Genomic DNA, 17,664 nt, shown 5'->3' with positions numbered 1-17,664 from the left:
ACCCCCCTGCCCTGGGCAGGGACACCTCCCACCAGACCAGGTTGCTCCAAGCCCCATCCAGCCTGGCCTTGAACCCCTCCAGGGATGGGGCAGCCACAGCTTCTCTGGGCAACCTCTTCCAGTGTCTCACCACCCTCACAGCAAAGAATTTCTTTCTGGTATCCAATCTGAATCTCCCCTCTTCCACTTTAAAACCGTTACCCCTTGTCCTGTCACTGCACTTCCTGGCAAAGAGTCCCTCCCCATCTCTCCTGTAGTCCCTTCAGGTACTGGAAAGTATCTTGCCCTGGAAGCTGTAATGCAAGTAGAAGTTGAGGGCTCTGTTGTGGAGGGAAATTAATTGAAAGAATGGCCACCCTGGCAAATGGAACAGCAGATAATGGACACACAGAATAGTCCTGGTAACTGAGGGCTCTGAGCAGCCGTGCGCTGACATTACAGCCAGTGAGGGTGCTTTGTAGCTGAACAGACGTGGTCAGCCCTTTGGTGTAGAAAGGGGTTGGCTGAGCGACTCCCTACAGTTCCCTAAAGTTTGCATATGGTTCACTGGCTTTTTCTCCCTGCGAATACCGTTAGAGCTTTAAGGTTTCACATCATTCAAGTGAACCTCAGCTGCATCTTTGGTGGCTGAAGACCTGAGGGCACTCCTACACAGTTGTAATCAAATTCCAATGCAAAACAAATATTAAATAAATGGTCCACGTTACAAATCCAGCCTTTGACTATCAAAATCACTTGTCAGAGTGAAGAATGAAGAATCATTCAATGAACAATGTTCCGCACAGAATATGTCCTGTCACTTCCATTGTTTCATTCTGGTCAGATCTCGTGTGTCATCATTGCTCGCAGCTCAAAACATCAGCAGTATCCCTGGAGAGGAGCAGAGATTTATCAGCAGAGGAGTGGAAGTTAGCTGTCAGCATGCAGACTTCTTCAGAATAAAGAGCTGGCCATCAGAGATGTGGCATCTGCTTTGTTTCCAGCCTGAAACCCTGCTTACCAGTGTTTTTTGTTCCAGGTTGTAGACTCCAGGCTTGTCTCTGTTTTCGATGCCAGAGAACTGGAGCTGGTTATAGCTGGCACTGCAGAAATAGATCTTAATGACTGGCGTAACAACACGGAATACCGTGGAGGTAAACTGCCTGCTGATGCTTACTCATATTTTTACTGTTTTCAGCCTAAAACATGAAAGACTTGGTCCATCTTTTCCTTCTCTCTTTCTTTTTACTGTTTTCAGCCTAAAACATGAAAGAAGTCCATCTTTTGGTCCATCTTTTCCTTCTCCCTTTCCTGAGGGAAATGCTACATTTTGTTCAGGAAGTTTTTGTGAAGAATAATTCGTGAATTAAAATAAGGTGTGGGGTTTGGATCAACAGACGTAATAATACTGAAATTGATTCTGCTACTTCTTAGCCAGATTTTACCCGCTCAATTCCTACCGACTTAACGGGACTGAAAAGGATTTGCAGTATTAGATCTAAAAGTTACTTACTCAGATGACTGTGAATGAACTCCTGGCCTCACTGAAAGTAGTATCACAAGCCCTCTTGGCTGAATTCAAGAGCCGAATTTCATGGTTCCCAACTACACTTGAACAAAATACAGATATTGCTTAACCATCCCCTCAGCCTGAACTATGTCAAGATGGATTTTTTCCCCTTTCTCCTCTAATGCTTGGCCTGGTTTTGCTTTAAACGCTGAGCATGATTTATCCAGGCTGTCTTGGATGATGGATAAATGTGAAATCCACCAGTTTTGCACTACAAAAGGAAAGTCCCTGAGGTTCACGTATTCTCCCCTAAAATACAAGGTTTAAGTTTTGGCTGCTCACTGCCCAGCCTTTGTGTTACCTTACACAGCTTACCACAAGCACAGCTAGTCCCCCAAGTTATTCTCCTCCTTTTTTTCTGTTGAGCTATTGAAACAGATTCAGCCTGGGTTGATGCTGGCTTTCCCTAGCACAAACCAAGGCCCAGAGCCCCTCAGGTGGGAAGTTTGCCAGGGAAGGGCTTGCGGTAGCAAACTCCTTCCCATATGTCAAACGCTATTGCAATCCAAAAGAGAATTTAGTTGGGAACCAGAAATAGTGAAGTCATTAGGACTCACACTGTGTGGCATTTCACAATAGGTCTTTTATACCTCATGCAGGTAGCCCTGGTTCTTGCCAAGGGATTTGTGAAGGGCCAACACGACTCAAATATATATATATATTTGAGTTTCAGGGTTTCAAATGAGTTAATAATATGATGGTATCCCCAGCCAGGACTGCTCATCAAGAATGAGATACACTGCCCCGTGCTAGTGGGAACACATTTCAGTGTTGCACTTCCCACTTAGAGCAGGTGATGTTAATTTCTGTCTTGCTTTTTGGTTTAGGTTACCATGATGGCCACATAGTAATACGGTGGTTCTGGGCAGCGGTGGAGAGGTTTAACAACGAGCAGAGACTGCGGTTGTTGCAGTTTGTCACGGGGACATCGAGCGTGCCGTACGAGGGCTTCGCGGCTCTCCGGGGCAGCAACGGGCTACGGCGTTTCTGTATAGAGAAATGGGGGAAAATCACCTCCCTCCCAAGGTACGTCCCAACTAGGATATAAAAAGAGAATTGCTGTGAGAAAGGTGAGCCTGGTACTTCTTTTGCTCTCTCTGCCAGTGAAAGGTAATGAATACAGTATGGACATCTTAAACAGCCAAAGAGATTATTATCAGTTTGTTCTGTAATTACATTCAGGGGGAAAAAAAAAGTGTTTTCTTTTGCTGCCTTTTCGATTTTTAGGCTCAATTTAAGCTACTTTGAATCTTGGAAAATGGTCAAGATAAAGATTTCCAGAGGTCCAAACGTGGTTCTCTTATTTTGATTCTGGAACAGATCCAGTCCAGCAGGAGCCTCTCAGCTGATTCTGTTCCCTTTACTTTCAAAATACTGGTAAAAATACTTGTGAGTTTACAGAGCCATGAAAGCCAGAATCTGTCTCTGAGTTTTGGCCGGAGACCTGAGTGTAATCCCTTCATTTGCTCTGCTGGTTCCCCATTTTCATCACGAGGAAGCTTAGTAAAGGGACTTCATGTTGATAGGTGATAATACCCAATTTGTTACATCTAGTTCAGTCAGCCAGCCAGGAGCAAATGAGCCATAATGTCACACACAGCCAACAGACTTCACGGTGCTTCCCAAAGGAGGGGTCATCTTCCTTTTCAGAAGGAAGGGACTGGGGCACAGAGGGGAGGTCTGACTTGCCTGAGGCCACCCAAGACAGCCATGGCACAGCCAGTGAGACATTCCGCTTTGAGTTCTGCTCCAGCACTTTACCCTTACACTGACTCCCTCAAAAGTCAGGAAAAGGGAAGTAATTGTGTTTTTAAGGCACAATTCATCTCAGCCCATGTGGTGATAATACCCAATTTGTTACATCTAGTTCAGTCAGCCAGCCAGGAGCAAATGAGCCATAATGTCACACACAGCCAACAGACTTCACGGTGCTTCCCAAAGGAGGGGTCATCTTCCTTTTCAGAAGGAAGGGACTGGGGCACAGAGGGGAGGTCTGACTTGCCTAAGGCCACCCAAGACAGCCATGGCACAGCCAGTGAGACATTCCGCTTTGAGTTCTGCTCCAGCACTTTACCCTTACACTGACTCCCTCAAAAGTCAGGAAAAGGGAAGTAATTGTGTTTTTAAGGCACAATTCATCTCACCTGAGCTTTGAATATAGCTGAGATGAATCGCACCTGGTACATTCTGACTGATGTCCATCCACCCTAAAGACTCCACAGAAGCTACACAAGAGAACTAGAGCCTTCACAAAAGCTAGATGTAGGCACTGAGACTTAAAACCAGATGAAAACACGCAAGGTCAGTGAGATGATTCATGCCCTCTGACTCACCTGAGCTTTGAATATAGCTGAGATGAATCGCACCTGGTACATTCTGACTGATGTCCATCCACCCTAAAGACTCCACAGAAGCTACACAAGAGAACTAGAGCCTTCACAAAAGCTAGATGTAGGCACTGAGACTTAAAACCAGATGAAAACACGCAAGGTCAGTGAGATGATTCATGCCCTCTGAGCTGCAGCCAGCAATGTGGAAAGAAAGCCTGAGAGCTTGGTAGGCGTAGACCTGATCCTCCTTTTGCAGCATATCGAGCTGCAGCCAGCAATGTGGAAAGAAAGCCCGAGAGCTTGGTAGGCGTAGGCCTGATCCTCCTTTTGCAGCATATATATATATATATATATATATCATAGAATCATGGAATCATAGAATGGTTTGGGTTGGAAAGGACCTTAAAGATCATCTAGTTCCAATCCCCCTGCCCTGGGCAGGGACACCTCCCACCAGACCAGGTTGCTCCAAGCCCCATCCAGCCTGGCCTTGAACCCCTCCAGGGATGGGGCAGCCACAGCTTCTCTGGGCAACCTGTTCCAGTGTCTCACCACCCTCACAGCAAAGCATTTCTTCCTAGTATCTAACCTAAATCTCCCCTCCACCAGCTTAAAACCATTGCCCCTTGTCCTGTCGCTACTCTTCTTTGTAAAGAGTCCCTCTCCGGCTCTTCTGTAGGCTCCTTTCAGGTACTGAAAGGCTGCTATAAGGTCTCCCCGGAGCCTTCTCTTCTCCAGGCTGAAAAACCCCAGCTCTCTCAGCCTGTCTTCATAGGAGAGGTGCTTCATAGGAGAGGTGTCTTCACAGCAGAGGTGCTCCATCCCTCTGATCATCCTCGTGGCCCTCCGCTGGACCCGTTCCAACAGATCCATGTCCTCCTATATATGTAGTCTGGTTCTAGTAAGGGTTTCAGAGCTGACCGAGGGCGTTCCTGCCTGCAGCCAGGCAGCAGATGGAACTCACAGACGGGCGCAGCGTTTCTGCGGAGCTCCCCGCGCTCCTGCTGGGATGGGAAGGGGCGAGAGGGGAGGGTGGACCTTGGCGCGTGCAGGGAAAATGCCCTGGGCTGACCCATCGAGTCCTGAAAAGGTAATTGGCCTCTTTCTGCTCTGCTTAACTTTCTTTGTGAACCTAGGCATCACTTATGCCCTAGATTCACTTAGCCCCGAGATATTCACATGAAGGACTCCTAGGTTTGCCGGGCCGATCACCAAACTTGTTGCTCTCCCCAAAAGAGGCCTCTTTTCCAGGTGAAAGTTGTTAGCGCCTTTTAGAAGTCTTAGAGCTCTGCCTTCATTTTAGCCAGGGGAAAGAGAAACAACACTTGCTCAGGGGGAATAAACACAGCTTGAGCACTGTGAATTACTACCTGCATTTTTATAAAATTATGGGGTGCTGCCAAGTATACACAGTGTTAAGAAATACATAAAACACACAGGCTAAACCTAGAGGCTCCCTAAATCCTTAGTTAAGCAACTAAAGAAATGTTATTTGAAACTTTTTTTTTAAATGCCTGATTATGGATTGCTCATGTTTATTTAGATTTACTTACATATTTACTTAGCTTTGGAGACTAAAAAAAAAGGTCATATGTCAGATCCCTTAGGCCTTTTGGCCCCTGTGATACAATATGAGTGTAACTAACTTTAGCTGTTTAAAATAAACCACAAAAATTCCCTTGTCCTCCTAACAATTCCTACAGCCTCACAGTGAGAGTTACCCTTGCTCCACGTTTTCAAAGTCCTAGGGAAAAAACCAACCAGCTTTCTCATGTCTTAGCAATGATCAGATTTAGTCGTTTACGTGCTCGGGTGTGGATTGCACCTCTTAATTACTGCCCTTCGTTCTTAGGCCCTGACTCAATAAAGACAATGCTGTGAGAGGTGTTTTGGGAGCTTGCATAAAGCTGCTGTGTTTGGCTTTCCGACATCCAGGTGGATGGTGGGGCACTGGGGAGAGGTTAGTCTGGCCTTTGGGTTTTCAGCTCTTTTTACAAAGTCCTGAGATGAGTTTTAGCTCTATCAGGAGAGTCCAGGACTCTTCATTTTCTCACTCCTGCTCCAGACACCTGAAGTAGTTAGTTAGGTGGCTCTTCCTTACATATTGTCCTTGCACTTCAGCAATGGACTGTGCCACTGCCATTTGCTTACAGCGAGCAAAGATGTGAAAACACCTAAAACCAGCCGTGCTTTTGCATTTGCAACAGCAGCGTGGCATTCCCAGAAAAGCAGCATGGTGTAAATTTCTAAAATGCAACACTTTTTGAAGTGTAACCTCTAATACATAACACCTAGAGCACTTCTTGAAAGCACTGAGGATAAGTAAGGCTTTTTCAGGAAGGCTGAGAATCTGGTAACTTCATTCTAAATTGGTGCACCTGTTCCCCAGGACCAGTTCCCCTCCAGGAACAGGGTAATGGTGGTGTAACATGTTCATGTAAGAGAACTAAGTGTTAGGTTACAGCAGTGGTTTATTTCTGGAGTGTACGTGTGTACCAGACACGTTATTCCCATCTATATTTTAGTCCACACCCGTTATAAAATCAAAGTACTATACAGCTCCGCGATGCTGCTCTAATCCCAGATCTCTAGACGATGACCCTAAAGCAGATTCCAAAAGGACTGCCCGATTTACACATCTGTCAGTGTAAATCTGCAGCCTGGTTCCTCCCAAACTGATGGAACTTGTCAACTGAAATAACACTGAAGGGGAACAGGTTCAACCAGTTGCTCATCAAGGTTGAGTTTAACTCTCCCTATCTATTATGCAAAACTTTCTCCCAAAATAAAGGAGTTGTGTATTTTACTTCTTGTAACTGGTTGCTTAAGTAGGGATGGATGGAGAATTCTTCCAGCTACAGCCTCTTCTGAAGCAGGAAGCTTCTCTTCACCTTTCCTAGGTCATGCAGATATTTAACACAGAACCAGTTTTAGCAGCATTTTTGCAAGAACTTATTCTTTGTTCCCCACCAAACATTAATGAACAGACACTGCCTTTCTAGCTTCACCTGATATCGTGGGAGCAGCTCTCCTGGACCAAACCAAACCTGTGCAGAGAACTAGAAATGTTTTCTACTATAGCTATAGGAGAGACAACAGTTCCCTCTTCTTAAAACCTCAGCCTGGAAAACTGTTTAGTGCATACAAATGCCACTGCCCCGTCTCCTGGTTGCGCTCCTCACCTGGCCAAAACTCCTGTCAGCTCCAAGGTTATTTCAGTGGGAGTATCAATTAAGGCAGGACCTCGGCATGTATCCCAGTGATTCAAATAATCACTTTTGACTCAATGAGGTCACTTTCCCCATCGGTGCTGAGCTGCAACTACCCTTTCATCAAAAGAGATTTTCATTCAGCAAAGTAATGTTAGTGATTACATACCGTCTGCCGTTTATGTATGATAAAGATTACCACGCTAGTAAATATCTCATCTTTTGTAAGGGAATTCTGTCCCTCTCTATTAGATGATCAAGGATTTAATCACCCCAGAATCCCATCCAGCAATTAAAAAAACGATTGAGTATGACTACAAAGAACTTTGTTCTCATGGTTTCCTTCTTTCCCAGTGGACTGAGTGCGAGTGCTTTGCTGTCTTTTATCGGTCCTTATCTCCTGTCCCTCCTCTCTTTCCTCTTTTCTACATACGACAGAAATACCATCTACAACTCTGCAGTCATGTATTAAGCAGTGGGTGCCCAGACAGCTTCTCCTTACAGACAAAAGGAACAAAAGTTGATACCTGTGGGTCCTGAGGTTGATCAAACAGTGGTTTGTGGGTTCACCTACAGAAAGCAAGGCAAAAAGGAGAAATGCTCGGTTTCTGCCTGACAGACACGGTTATGTTCGAATGCAAGTCTTATTTCAGTTGATAGGTTCAAGCTATAAATAAGATAGGAGGGGGTTCTGTGCACACTTACTGCCTTTGGACTCTCATCGCTGTGGGGATTAAAGGAAGTGACAAAGAAAAGAAGAATGCAAAGATTTTAAAAGCTTACGATGTTTAGAGAGAATTCATAAAAGAAAAGAAATAGCCCAGCACTGGTAACAGTGAGCAAAATTAAAGGTTCAGCCCCACCAAAACTGCTTTGAGCAGTAAAGACAGACTGCCAGGAAGAATCAAATTTTAAGTGGTCCGTTTACTGCTTTACTTACTGGAGGATGAGGGCATGTGAGGGTCAGAGTTGATTTGCAAGACTTTATCTTGCATTTTCTTCTAGAGAAGCCAGAATCCTTTCCATAAAAGCTCTTAGCAGTCTAATTCTTATTCCAGACCTCTCACTCCCTGAACACCCTCTCAAATGTCGGCAGGCTTTTGGGGTAGGAGGCTTAATCAAGGGAAGAGAGACTTTTCTCATTGTTTTGACTGTTTCTTGCACTGCTGATGTAATGTTTTCTCCCCAAGATGTGCACCAAGTGTCCCCTGGATTATGCTTACTGTAGTTCAGGAGGAACCCACCTCTTTGGAGGACAAGGCACCGAGTTAGGCAATGGTGGATGTTATGGCAAATATCCGTGCCTCTTAATTGCCCTGTGCGCTGCAGTATCACGCAGCACGGGATAGAACAGACCAGAAACTGAGCAATTTGTCTTTAGTCCGGTTTGGAAAATAAAGGTTTTGGTTTTCAATTGCAAGAGGCAAGGTGCTACACACAGCAACGCCGAGGAGAGAGGGAACACTGAATGAGAACGAGTCCCAGCCAATCCTCTCTTGTTTCAGGTGAAGCAGAATATATTGTTCAGTTACACAAGTAGATGCTGCGTCTGACCTTTGCAGCAAAGAGCTAATTAGGCCCATTGCTGAATGTATATCAGACAATTTTCACATAATTATCTTGTTGTAAGATTGAGTGGGCTTCACTGGCATCATCAGAGCTGCAGTAGATCCACATCAGTATTACAGACCAGAATTTGAACTCGGGTTTTGCCCTTTGTGATATAGTGTGTTTTGCACCTTAAGTAGGTAGAAGTGTAACCCTCACATCCATAGTACTCCTGAAAATTTAGTTTTCATTTATTATTTGATGAAGTTTTTTGGAGCGAAAGGATTTTTTTTTTTATAAAGTTGTTGATCTGGAGAACACAGAATCACAGAATGCTATGGGGTCGGAAGGGGCGTCTGGAGATCATCTCCTCCAACCCACTGTCAGAGCAGGTCCACCCAGAGCAGGTCCCACAGGAACGTGTCCAGGTGGGTTTGAATGTCTCCAGAGAAGGAGACTCCACCACCTCCCTGGGCAGCCTCTTCCAGGGCTCTGCCACCCTCACAGGAAAGAAGTTCCTCCTCACGTTGAGATGGAATTTCTGATGTTCAAGTTTGTGCCCATTTCCTCTTGTCCTGTCCCTGGACACCACTGAAAAAAGACTGGCCCCAAGAGTTTCTTGGTAAAATGCTTTTTTTTTGCTAAACATGTTAACTTTGGCTTCCTTTCTTTTGTAATAGTTTCTCTCCACAATAAATTCCTTGAGACTTTCTATGGAAGAGACCACTTCTGTAAATCTCATAATAGGAAAATGAATTGGTCTGAGTTTGACTAGGTCAAGAATGACTAAAAGTCCACAGCATTGCAAGCTTGTTTCATAACCAGGTATGAAAGGAGATGGATAATGATCAGTCAAGATGATTGTCTGCCAGAAAGCAAACACCAGCATCAGTGGCTGTGGATACATCTGCCCCACACAAGAGGACATGTGACAGCCATGTCCGAGATGCTGTGGTCTCCTACAGTTAAACATGCCATGGTTTAGTACCCTACAGAGATATCACATCAGGTTCAGCAAAGTTCTATTAGCTGAATCCACACCTGAGCCACCATGACTATTCTGCTCCCAGCTCTGGAGCTGGGCAGCTGAGCTCCTCCAGACCAGCTGGCTCTGAATGGTGCTGTCTTGCTTCTGAGAAACAGGTTGTGAATGGACTAGGGGAATCCTTCAGTTAATTAACTCCCAGTGGTTGATACATATTGGCAATGGGTTGTAAAAACATCGCTGCCAAAGATTGCTGAGATAACAGTAAACAGTGCAGGGCTACTCATGGATAACACACATGAGCTGCCACGTTTAATTTCAAGAGACATATTAAATAATGGTTTTATTAATGTTTCCTCTTTCACCGACTCACGTGTTCCCAGCTCATTTCCACAAATTCTGTGTTTATTGTACACTCTCCCTGAGAGTGACCAGCTAACAAATCTTCATTCAGAGGGGGGAAAAGGATGATAAAAGCTCTCCTAATTGAAATTCTGTGATGCAGTGAAGATTACGTGCCTCTGGCTATTTCAGTTGCCTGATTGCTTTTAATGATTCACCATTGGTGCTTGATAAATCTCTGTATCTGCAAGTCTCAGGCCAGCCCATCTACCAGTAGGATGTTTTTCTCACTTTGTGGGTGGCCTGAGAGATACAACTAGAACGGTTTGAAATACTTTCTCCAAGGCAGCTCTGTCTGTCTTCTGCTTCAGCTTTGAAGAAATAAAATTGAATTAAAGTATGAGATGATAGAAAAGCTAAAGGTAAAACAACTTCATGGCTTCTAAAAATACTAGGGGCCAGAAGCGTAGAGATTGTTAGCCATTGAGGCTACAATTCCTTCTGTATTTTTGTTTATCACAGGGAGTAAGATGAAACAGAAGTATTTCTATCATCTTCATGTCAAACTCCAAGCTGAGTGAAAAGAATAAAACAATTTCAATGAAAATGTGCCCTCCCCCCAACTTCCCCCCCCCCCCCCCCCCCCCCAAGTTGTCAAATGAGCTCTACATTTTTTTCAGCCAGTTGAAATGGATGAACTGTCGGGGCAGGGACTGTTTCTTTGCCCCAGGTTTGTGTAGCACCTCACAGAGTGAAGGGCAGCCTGCATCTGGCTGTAATCACCACTACCAGAAAAGCTGCAACAAGGTGGAGGCAGGCGTGGAACCCGCTCCGCGGCTGCTTTTGAAGGTGCTGCCAACTGGGGGTAAATATAACGATAGACCCGGGGGAAGGAGAGGGTCATCAAGTTGGCAGCTTGCTCTGCACAAAATATTTTGCTTTTGCCTTGGCTACTACAAATAAATAACATGGAAAGGCCAGACTTGCAGCAGATGGCCAACAGCTGACTTACAGGAATATTTTCAGCAACCTTCCTTTCTTCAGTTAGCAGATCCCTGAATGGTCTTTTACCAGTCAGCTCTGCCTCCCTATAAACACATGCTGAGCCCGCTCTGTCAGTGTAGTTCCATCACGTTATGCTCGTCCACTGGTGCAAAACATAGTAGCTGCTCATGTTGGATGTACAGATGAGTTGCACTTTTTTTTTTTTTGCCTTCCTTTCTTCAGTTAGCAGATCCCTGAATGGTCTTTTACCAGTCAGCTCTGCCTCCCTATAAACACATGCTGAGCCCGCTCTGTCAGTGTAGTTCATCACGTTATGCTCGTCCACTGGTGCTCATGTTGGATGTACAGATGAGTTGCACTTTTTTTTAAAAAAAAACTCAAAGCAACCAAAATTAGTGGAGTTTTCTATCAGGGCCTAGACTCCAACTCCTCAGTGACCTCCAGCATTCTCTGTATGATCCCTGAAACATCTGATACAGGAATAGTAGAGAATGATGTTCATACTAAACTCACGTCTTCTATTTGAAATATTCATGTGTGTGTACATATACATTTCAGTACCTCGGACTTTGATGGAATTTGAGTTTTACTTAAATAGTTAGAAATTCTTTTTATTTCTCTTGAGTGAACTTGAATGTCATGAGTTTCAGTAGGAGCTTATTTTCTCAGTTCTTATTTTCTCAAGTTATTTAGATTAAGCTTAACATCTAGCATATTTTCCTTTTGCAGGGCACACACGTGTTTCAACCGTTTGGATCTTCCACCTTACCCCTCGTATTCTATGCTCTATGAAAAGCTGCTGACAGCTGTTGAAGAAACTAGCACCTTTGGACTTGAATGAGGGGGTTCAGGCACTTCTGGTGTTTTTCTGGCTGATGATGTCACCTTTCCTGTCCACCATCATTTGATCTTGGTTTCCCGTGTTTTTATTTTTGAAAACAAAACAAACAAACAAAAATCAAGATTGACAAAAGCTGTGCATGAAGAACTGCCGCCCTCTAAGATCTAACCTTCATGCTTTCATCCTCTGTTTCCAATGGACTGCTAGTCTGTATGCAATAGAAAAACAACTGTCTCAAGGTTTCTGTATATCTCTACATACCTCCATTAATAACAATGAAAATACAAATGCAAGTTACACTACACTTGACCAAATGTTAATAAATGTTTACTTCCACCTACGTTGATTAAAAAATAAAAAAAAAACCTCATCAAGCATTCCAAGCTTTTATATGCCCACATCTTCTAAATCAATTCACAGCCCATCTTCTTAACTGTTGAATCCAGTACTAGGAGCTGGTCAAATATATCTTCATCCATCCTTGTTTTCCCTTTATGTATTGTCCACCTGAGAGACACCTATGAGCAAAACTGAAATTTTTTATATACGAACTCATGATCCACGTCAGTTGCATCAGCTGGAACTGGCCCAGATACATGGTGCAGATAAGACCTTCAAAAACTAAAAAAAAAAAACCAACCTGTAACGCAATGCAAAGCATAACAGCGATTGTTATGATTGTTACTTGCCAGTACTGGAGAGAACTTGCACTTCAGAGATATTGGGAGGGGCATCTCCATTGTAATGTTTACCACACAAGAAGCACAAGGTTGTGCACACTCAAGAAGGATGTCTTATGTAGCATAAAGGACAAGGCTCCCTTACCTTAGTGTTGTACATGACAAGGAAAAGGGGAAATAAGAAGAATGTTCTACTCTTATGAATACCCTTGGGTTCTGTTTACCAGATCTTTGTTTTCTGATGTTTAAAATGCTCCTTTCCAAATGAGAAGTCTAGACAATCCCATCCCCTGTGTCAGAAGCCATTTATTTTCTATCAGGCTGGGCTAATCTACGGTTGCTGGGGGCGGTTTTCAGTTCTTGTCATTTTTCTTTTCTTGTTCAGTGCAAATCTCCGTAACCTCAAGAGTGGTTGTAGACAGAAGGTTTTAGTCTAGGGTCTATTAAATGAGAAGCTGCAGTGAATGAGGGTGCTTGTGAGGGCTGAAGGGGATTGTAACTCTCTTTAAGTATTTGTTGTACTTCCTCTTGGAGTAAGCCCAAAGGCCCTGCAGTGAAATTGGGTACCACTAAACCAGAGATCTAGCTCTTGTTGCTGCAGACAGAGCCCTCTTTGCTTGGTGGACTTTGCATTCCAAGTCTGAAGCCAGAGAATGAAAGGAAAACATCTTTGGATGGATTGTGCTGAGGCTGTTACAACCAACCACACGGCTCTCATTATTTCCGATGTATTAATCTTTGCTGCCCTTGTATTCTAAGACTAATCTCAGATTGAAAGTGTTTGTCTTAACTGGGAAAAGGAAATACAAAGTGTCTTTACTTCTGATGCTCAGTGTGTTAAAGGATGCATGAAATACGAAGTGAGAGACTTGTGAAGGGTGAGTGAAGGTAAGTGAGAAGTTAACATCGCAGTGTCTAGCAGCTCACGTGAAATACCACACCCCCTCGGGGGCTTGTTACTGGCAGTTTTGTGTTAGCGGTGCTTCATAAAACTGAAAAATTGGGAGATCAGTTCATTGTCTGACACATCTAATTCCCGTAAGTTTTCTCTCCAGAGAAAAGAATTGGACCCTGCTTCCCCACGTATTTTTATGGTGGCTATACAGAAACTCATCACACTTGAAAAACTGCGTTTGGAGAGTTTTAGATCATTTTCCTGCTTTAATTCTTAGGTCAATAGGTATTTGAAAGGTGATGGACCCAGAAACATGTTTCTGAGCAGAACTCTCAGCTTTTGCTAATGATATATAAAATATTTGGGATATTTAAATGGCTCCGTGCATTCAGTTTCTGTGACATTGCAGCCACTTTTATAGCGATTTACTGTATGGCTTTTACCAAGGATCTATTTTATAGTACATATTATTGTTCTTATTGAGTATTCATATTACAGTTGCAGATGGAGGCTGCAGCTACAGGCCACTTCATTGTACCAGACACCGAAAATGATGCTCATTATTTCCACAAACAAGCTCTCAGGCATCTATCCAACATGACCAGCCCCACAGTAGAGACGGAAACCTTAACTTTTTTTTTTCTCAAAAGTGTCTGTCACCTGCACATGAATTACACCGGAGCGAGTCACACCAGGAGAGACCGACCAACGAAATCTTCCAATGTATGTAATTTCTGCCTCTTCACCACTGGGCCCTAAAATCCAGTGATTCCTGTATAGTTCCTGCTTTTATTCCTGGTGGTGATGTCACACAGTTACCTGCGCTATGTCAAATGTTGGGTGCCTTCTAGCAATAGAAGAAAGAGAAGTAGCCAACTGGTTTGTCCATCTTTGGCCAAGGAAAATAGGGCATCAAGAGCTGTCTCATTAACATTACTAAAAAAGTTAAAAAAAAAAAAAATCCAATCTTGACAATACTGTATAGTTAAATTTTTTTAAGTATTTAAAAACTATATTTTATTAAGAAAAAGTGAAACTATTTTTTGTAGCATAATAAAAGATGTTTGTATTTCAGAGACAGCATCAAACCCGACTGATTGAAAGAAGGAAGGCTTTCCCCTGAAATTCCTCCCCACGACGTGTTCTGGCACTAGCCACACTCTAAGCTAGATCAGCTGTGAGGCATCTCCGTGGTTGGTGGGTGCCATCTCAAGCACCTTGTGTGTTCCTGCTCTGGGAAACGTACAGCAGAGCTGGCTACTTCCCATCAAAATCCTTAGTCCAAGCTGTCTTTCAAGCGCACAGCCTAGTATTTTCAAACGGTTGCTTTCTTAGGTGATGGTGATGACATCAAAGTAACCAGGTCACGCAGATTTCCTTGCAGGGTTTGGTTTTTTTTTGCTCTAGAGCCAGGAATAGAGGAAGACGACTATTTTCATGAAGAGAAAAAAACCGCCATACTCTGTTTTTCTTGCATTCTCTCATTCCAGTCCTATCCCTCTCTCCTCCCAAATGCCCTACCAAACACCGACAGCATCCCTAGGGTACCCAGATCACAATGCCTTTCTCTGTTCATTGCATCATACCATGGGCTGAACCTGGTCCCAGCCTGGAGTGAAGGGGAAGCCATGCATCTAAGTGGCACCGTAATGTTGGAGTCAGTGAGGCAGTGAATGGTGCTAACAGGAGGGAGGGAGGAACCCGTCTCCCTTGCCCTGTTATTTAACCTGCCCATTATGCAATTAATTGACTTTGTTGTTGTAGTTATGCATATGCAAGGCATATACCCTTCCTTGTTCACCTTTCGATTCAAATGCTGTTACTCACTCATATGGTCAGCTGTGCTCTCCCCAGGTCTGCATTTTCATTTGTAAAAACACTGACTGTTAATTACAGAATTTCTGGTTTCATTGTTTTCCCACAGAAAAGACTAGAAGATATTCCATAGGGCAGATCTACAGGGAAATAACCTGTTCGGCTCCTTTACCTCAGTTCCCTTTAAACGTGACGGTGGCCAGATTAAGATACGAGATCAACATCAATAGATTTGAAAATGCAAGTGAAAAATGGAATAGGCAATCACAGCTTTTGCGATTTGCAGTGTTTGATAGGAGCAATGAATAGTGGTAATTTGTACTTTTGGTTTCAGAGGGCCCATATCTTTCTCAAAGTGACTGTTGTGACGGTGTTAACGGTAGAGGGAAATGTTGACGAAATCCTGTTGCCAGACTAGTGTTAAGCTAAAAATACGAGAAGGAAACCAGGTATTTTAAATCATCAGTAGGTCTTCCACCTTGAAGTTGTCTCACCGACTGTTCAACCACATAAGCTATGCAAGACTGGATCCAGTACAAACAGCCGTACCTTACTGTTCATGGCATCAGGTCTAAACCTTACAAATGCAGTCTCACTTCAGCACGTTAGGTGAGTGTTCAGCTTCAGTCATGTGGACACAGGGCAAGAAGAGAGTGGTCCAAACTACACCTAACATCTAATGGAGAAATCATGAGCTTTTTGTACAGGTTTGACACGGAGGACTTTTTTTTTTTCGCCCAGTTTGCTCAAGTGCCAATGAACTTTTTTCAATGAACTGTAGCTAAGGTGTGAGTGCGTAGTCTAGTCTGAGAGCCAGCCTGTGGGGATGGGGGGGTGTTTGGTGGGTTTGTGTTTCGTTGTTCTGGTTTCACTGTAACAAATAGCTGACATACCTCTAGTGGAAAACGGTAGGATACTGGATTTGGGCATGAAAAATCAAATAAGAAATAAGCTAAAATATACACGCACAGAGGACAAGTTAAACTCATCCTTCGCTATTAATCCTGTGACAGTTCAAGGAATTCCAGAAGGACAAATTTGACTGGAGATTTGTTTAATTTCTGTTGAAATAATTATTTGCCCTGTCTCCATAGTATTACTAATAGGGCTTCCCAGTCAAGATTAAACACTTTCAGTCAAATGCAGACCAACAGATCTTTCTACAATAAATGCGGTGCTTTTTTATTATAATTATTCTTGCTGTACCTCAGTGTTCGTTATTAAAAGAAAAAAAAAAAAAAATGACTGCAATATACTAAATCCGGGATAGGTTTTCCAGTTATCACAAGGTCCAAAAGATTGGATTGTTACTTTCTCTCTAGTGAGTCATGTAGTTCCTTTGTTCTCGTAGCAAAACAGATGCCTGTAGATAGTAGATACTAGGTATAGTAAATATTGTACCATTAGCCAAATTCCCTGCAGCTTCCGATTTATCTAACAGAAATGTCTGTTATGGTTTTTGTTAAAGACTACATAAAGTCAATGGCAGGAAAGGTCCTCCTTATTGGACTGATTTTGCTTATATTGACAGAAAAATGTCACATGATACTCAGGCTGTGCTTTCTATTCAACCATATCACTATAGAGGAATGTCAATAAAATCACTTTGTTATGGCATTGTGTGGACTGTCTGTTACAAGTTACTTATTTCATAGAGGATGTGTTTTACTAGTGTGGGTTCAAACTGGCGCTAGTGTAAGTCCACTGATTTAGGGAATTGCTCTTCCAGGATCTTTCTGACCGTTGCATTCAGGCTTTTCCACTGCTTTTGTTCAATTACTCGGGGTACGTGTCTAAAACTTGAGGTTCTCCACATAAATATGCATAACCAAAGCTCCACGCTCTCCTAGGCTACCTCAAGACCAGCCCTGCCTTGAAAGCATGTGAGCTTATTCCTTGCTATAGAAAAATGTCTGGACAAACAGAGGGACAAAAGAGATGTATATACTACTTAGGCATACCTCGCTTCTAGGTATAATTACTGCATTATAGCTATGAAATGCAAGTGCAAAGATGATTTCTTAATAGCATATGCTGGGTCTGCATTAAGTGTTGACAGCAAATAAATAGCAAGATGCTCTGGCATCCTCAGTATGTCACACCCATTTCTCTACTGCTCGTCACTGTAATATCTCAGGCATGTTTCATTAGCACATTCCAGGACAGATTAACACGCCTCAGCTACACAGTCAGCAGACACCTTGCTGACCATACCTGTTTTCTTACATAAAGGGCACCTCGTGAGGGATCACCGTGCACTACGAAGGATGGGAAAGCTTAAACACAAGGAGTGGTTTTTATAAGGAAAAGTATAAACCTGTGGGAGACACTCCAGCAGAAATGCTAAGCATACCTTGCGCAAGACAAATCCTTAGCAAATGTGAGACTGTGTCGCCGTGCCAACGCTTCAGAGACCTTCTGCAGTTGGCACGTGTGGAGGAGCAGAGGTCCACAAGCCCCAGGCC

The 17,664-nt window shown here is 43.4% G+C and overlaps 1 protein-coding gene across 1 annotated transcript in view; it reads left to right on the top strand.

The window, feature by feature from the left end:
* Positions 1-16,816, top strand: part of LOC106890881 (E3 ubiquitin-protein ligase HECW1-like) — a 47,164-nt gene extending 30,348 nt beyond the window's left edge. The window contains exons 4-6 of the mRNA XM_014946969.1: positions 1,019-1,133; positions 2,377-2,575; positions 11,698-16,816. Coding sequence (XP_014802455.1) covers positions 1,019-1,133; positions 2,377-2,575; positions 11,698-11,809 — 426 coding nt within the window. The 3' untranslated portion in view covers positions 11,810-16,816. The remainder of the gene's footprint in view (positions 1-1,018; positions 1,134-2,376; positions 2,576-11,697) is intronic.
* Positions 16,817-17,664: the final 848 nt, after the last annotated feature.

The sequence above is a fragment of the Calidris pugnax genome, unplaced genomic scaffold (assembly GCF_001431845.1).
Source record: "Calidris pugnax isolate Ruff unplaced genomic scaffold, ASM143184v1 scaffold71, whole genome shotgun sequence".
Lineage (NCBI taxonomy): Eukaryota > Metazoa > Chordata > Aves > Charadriiformes > Scolopacidae > Calidris > Calidris pugnax.
The sequence above is the reverse complement of the archived record's forward strand: the minus strand, read 5'-3'. Positions and strand labels throughout refer to the sequence as shown.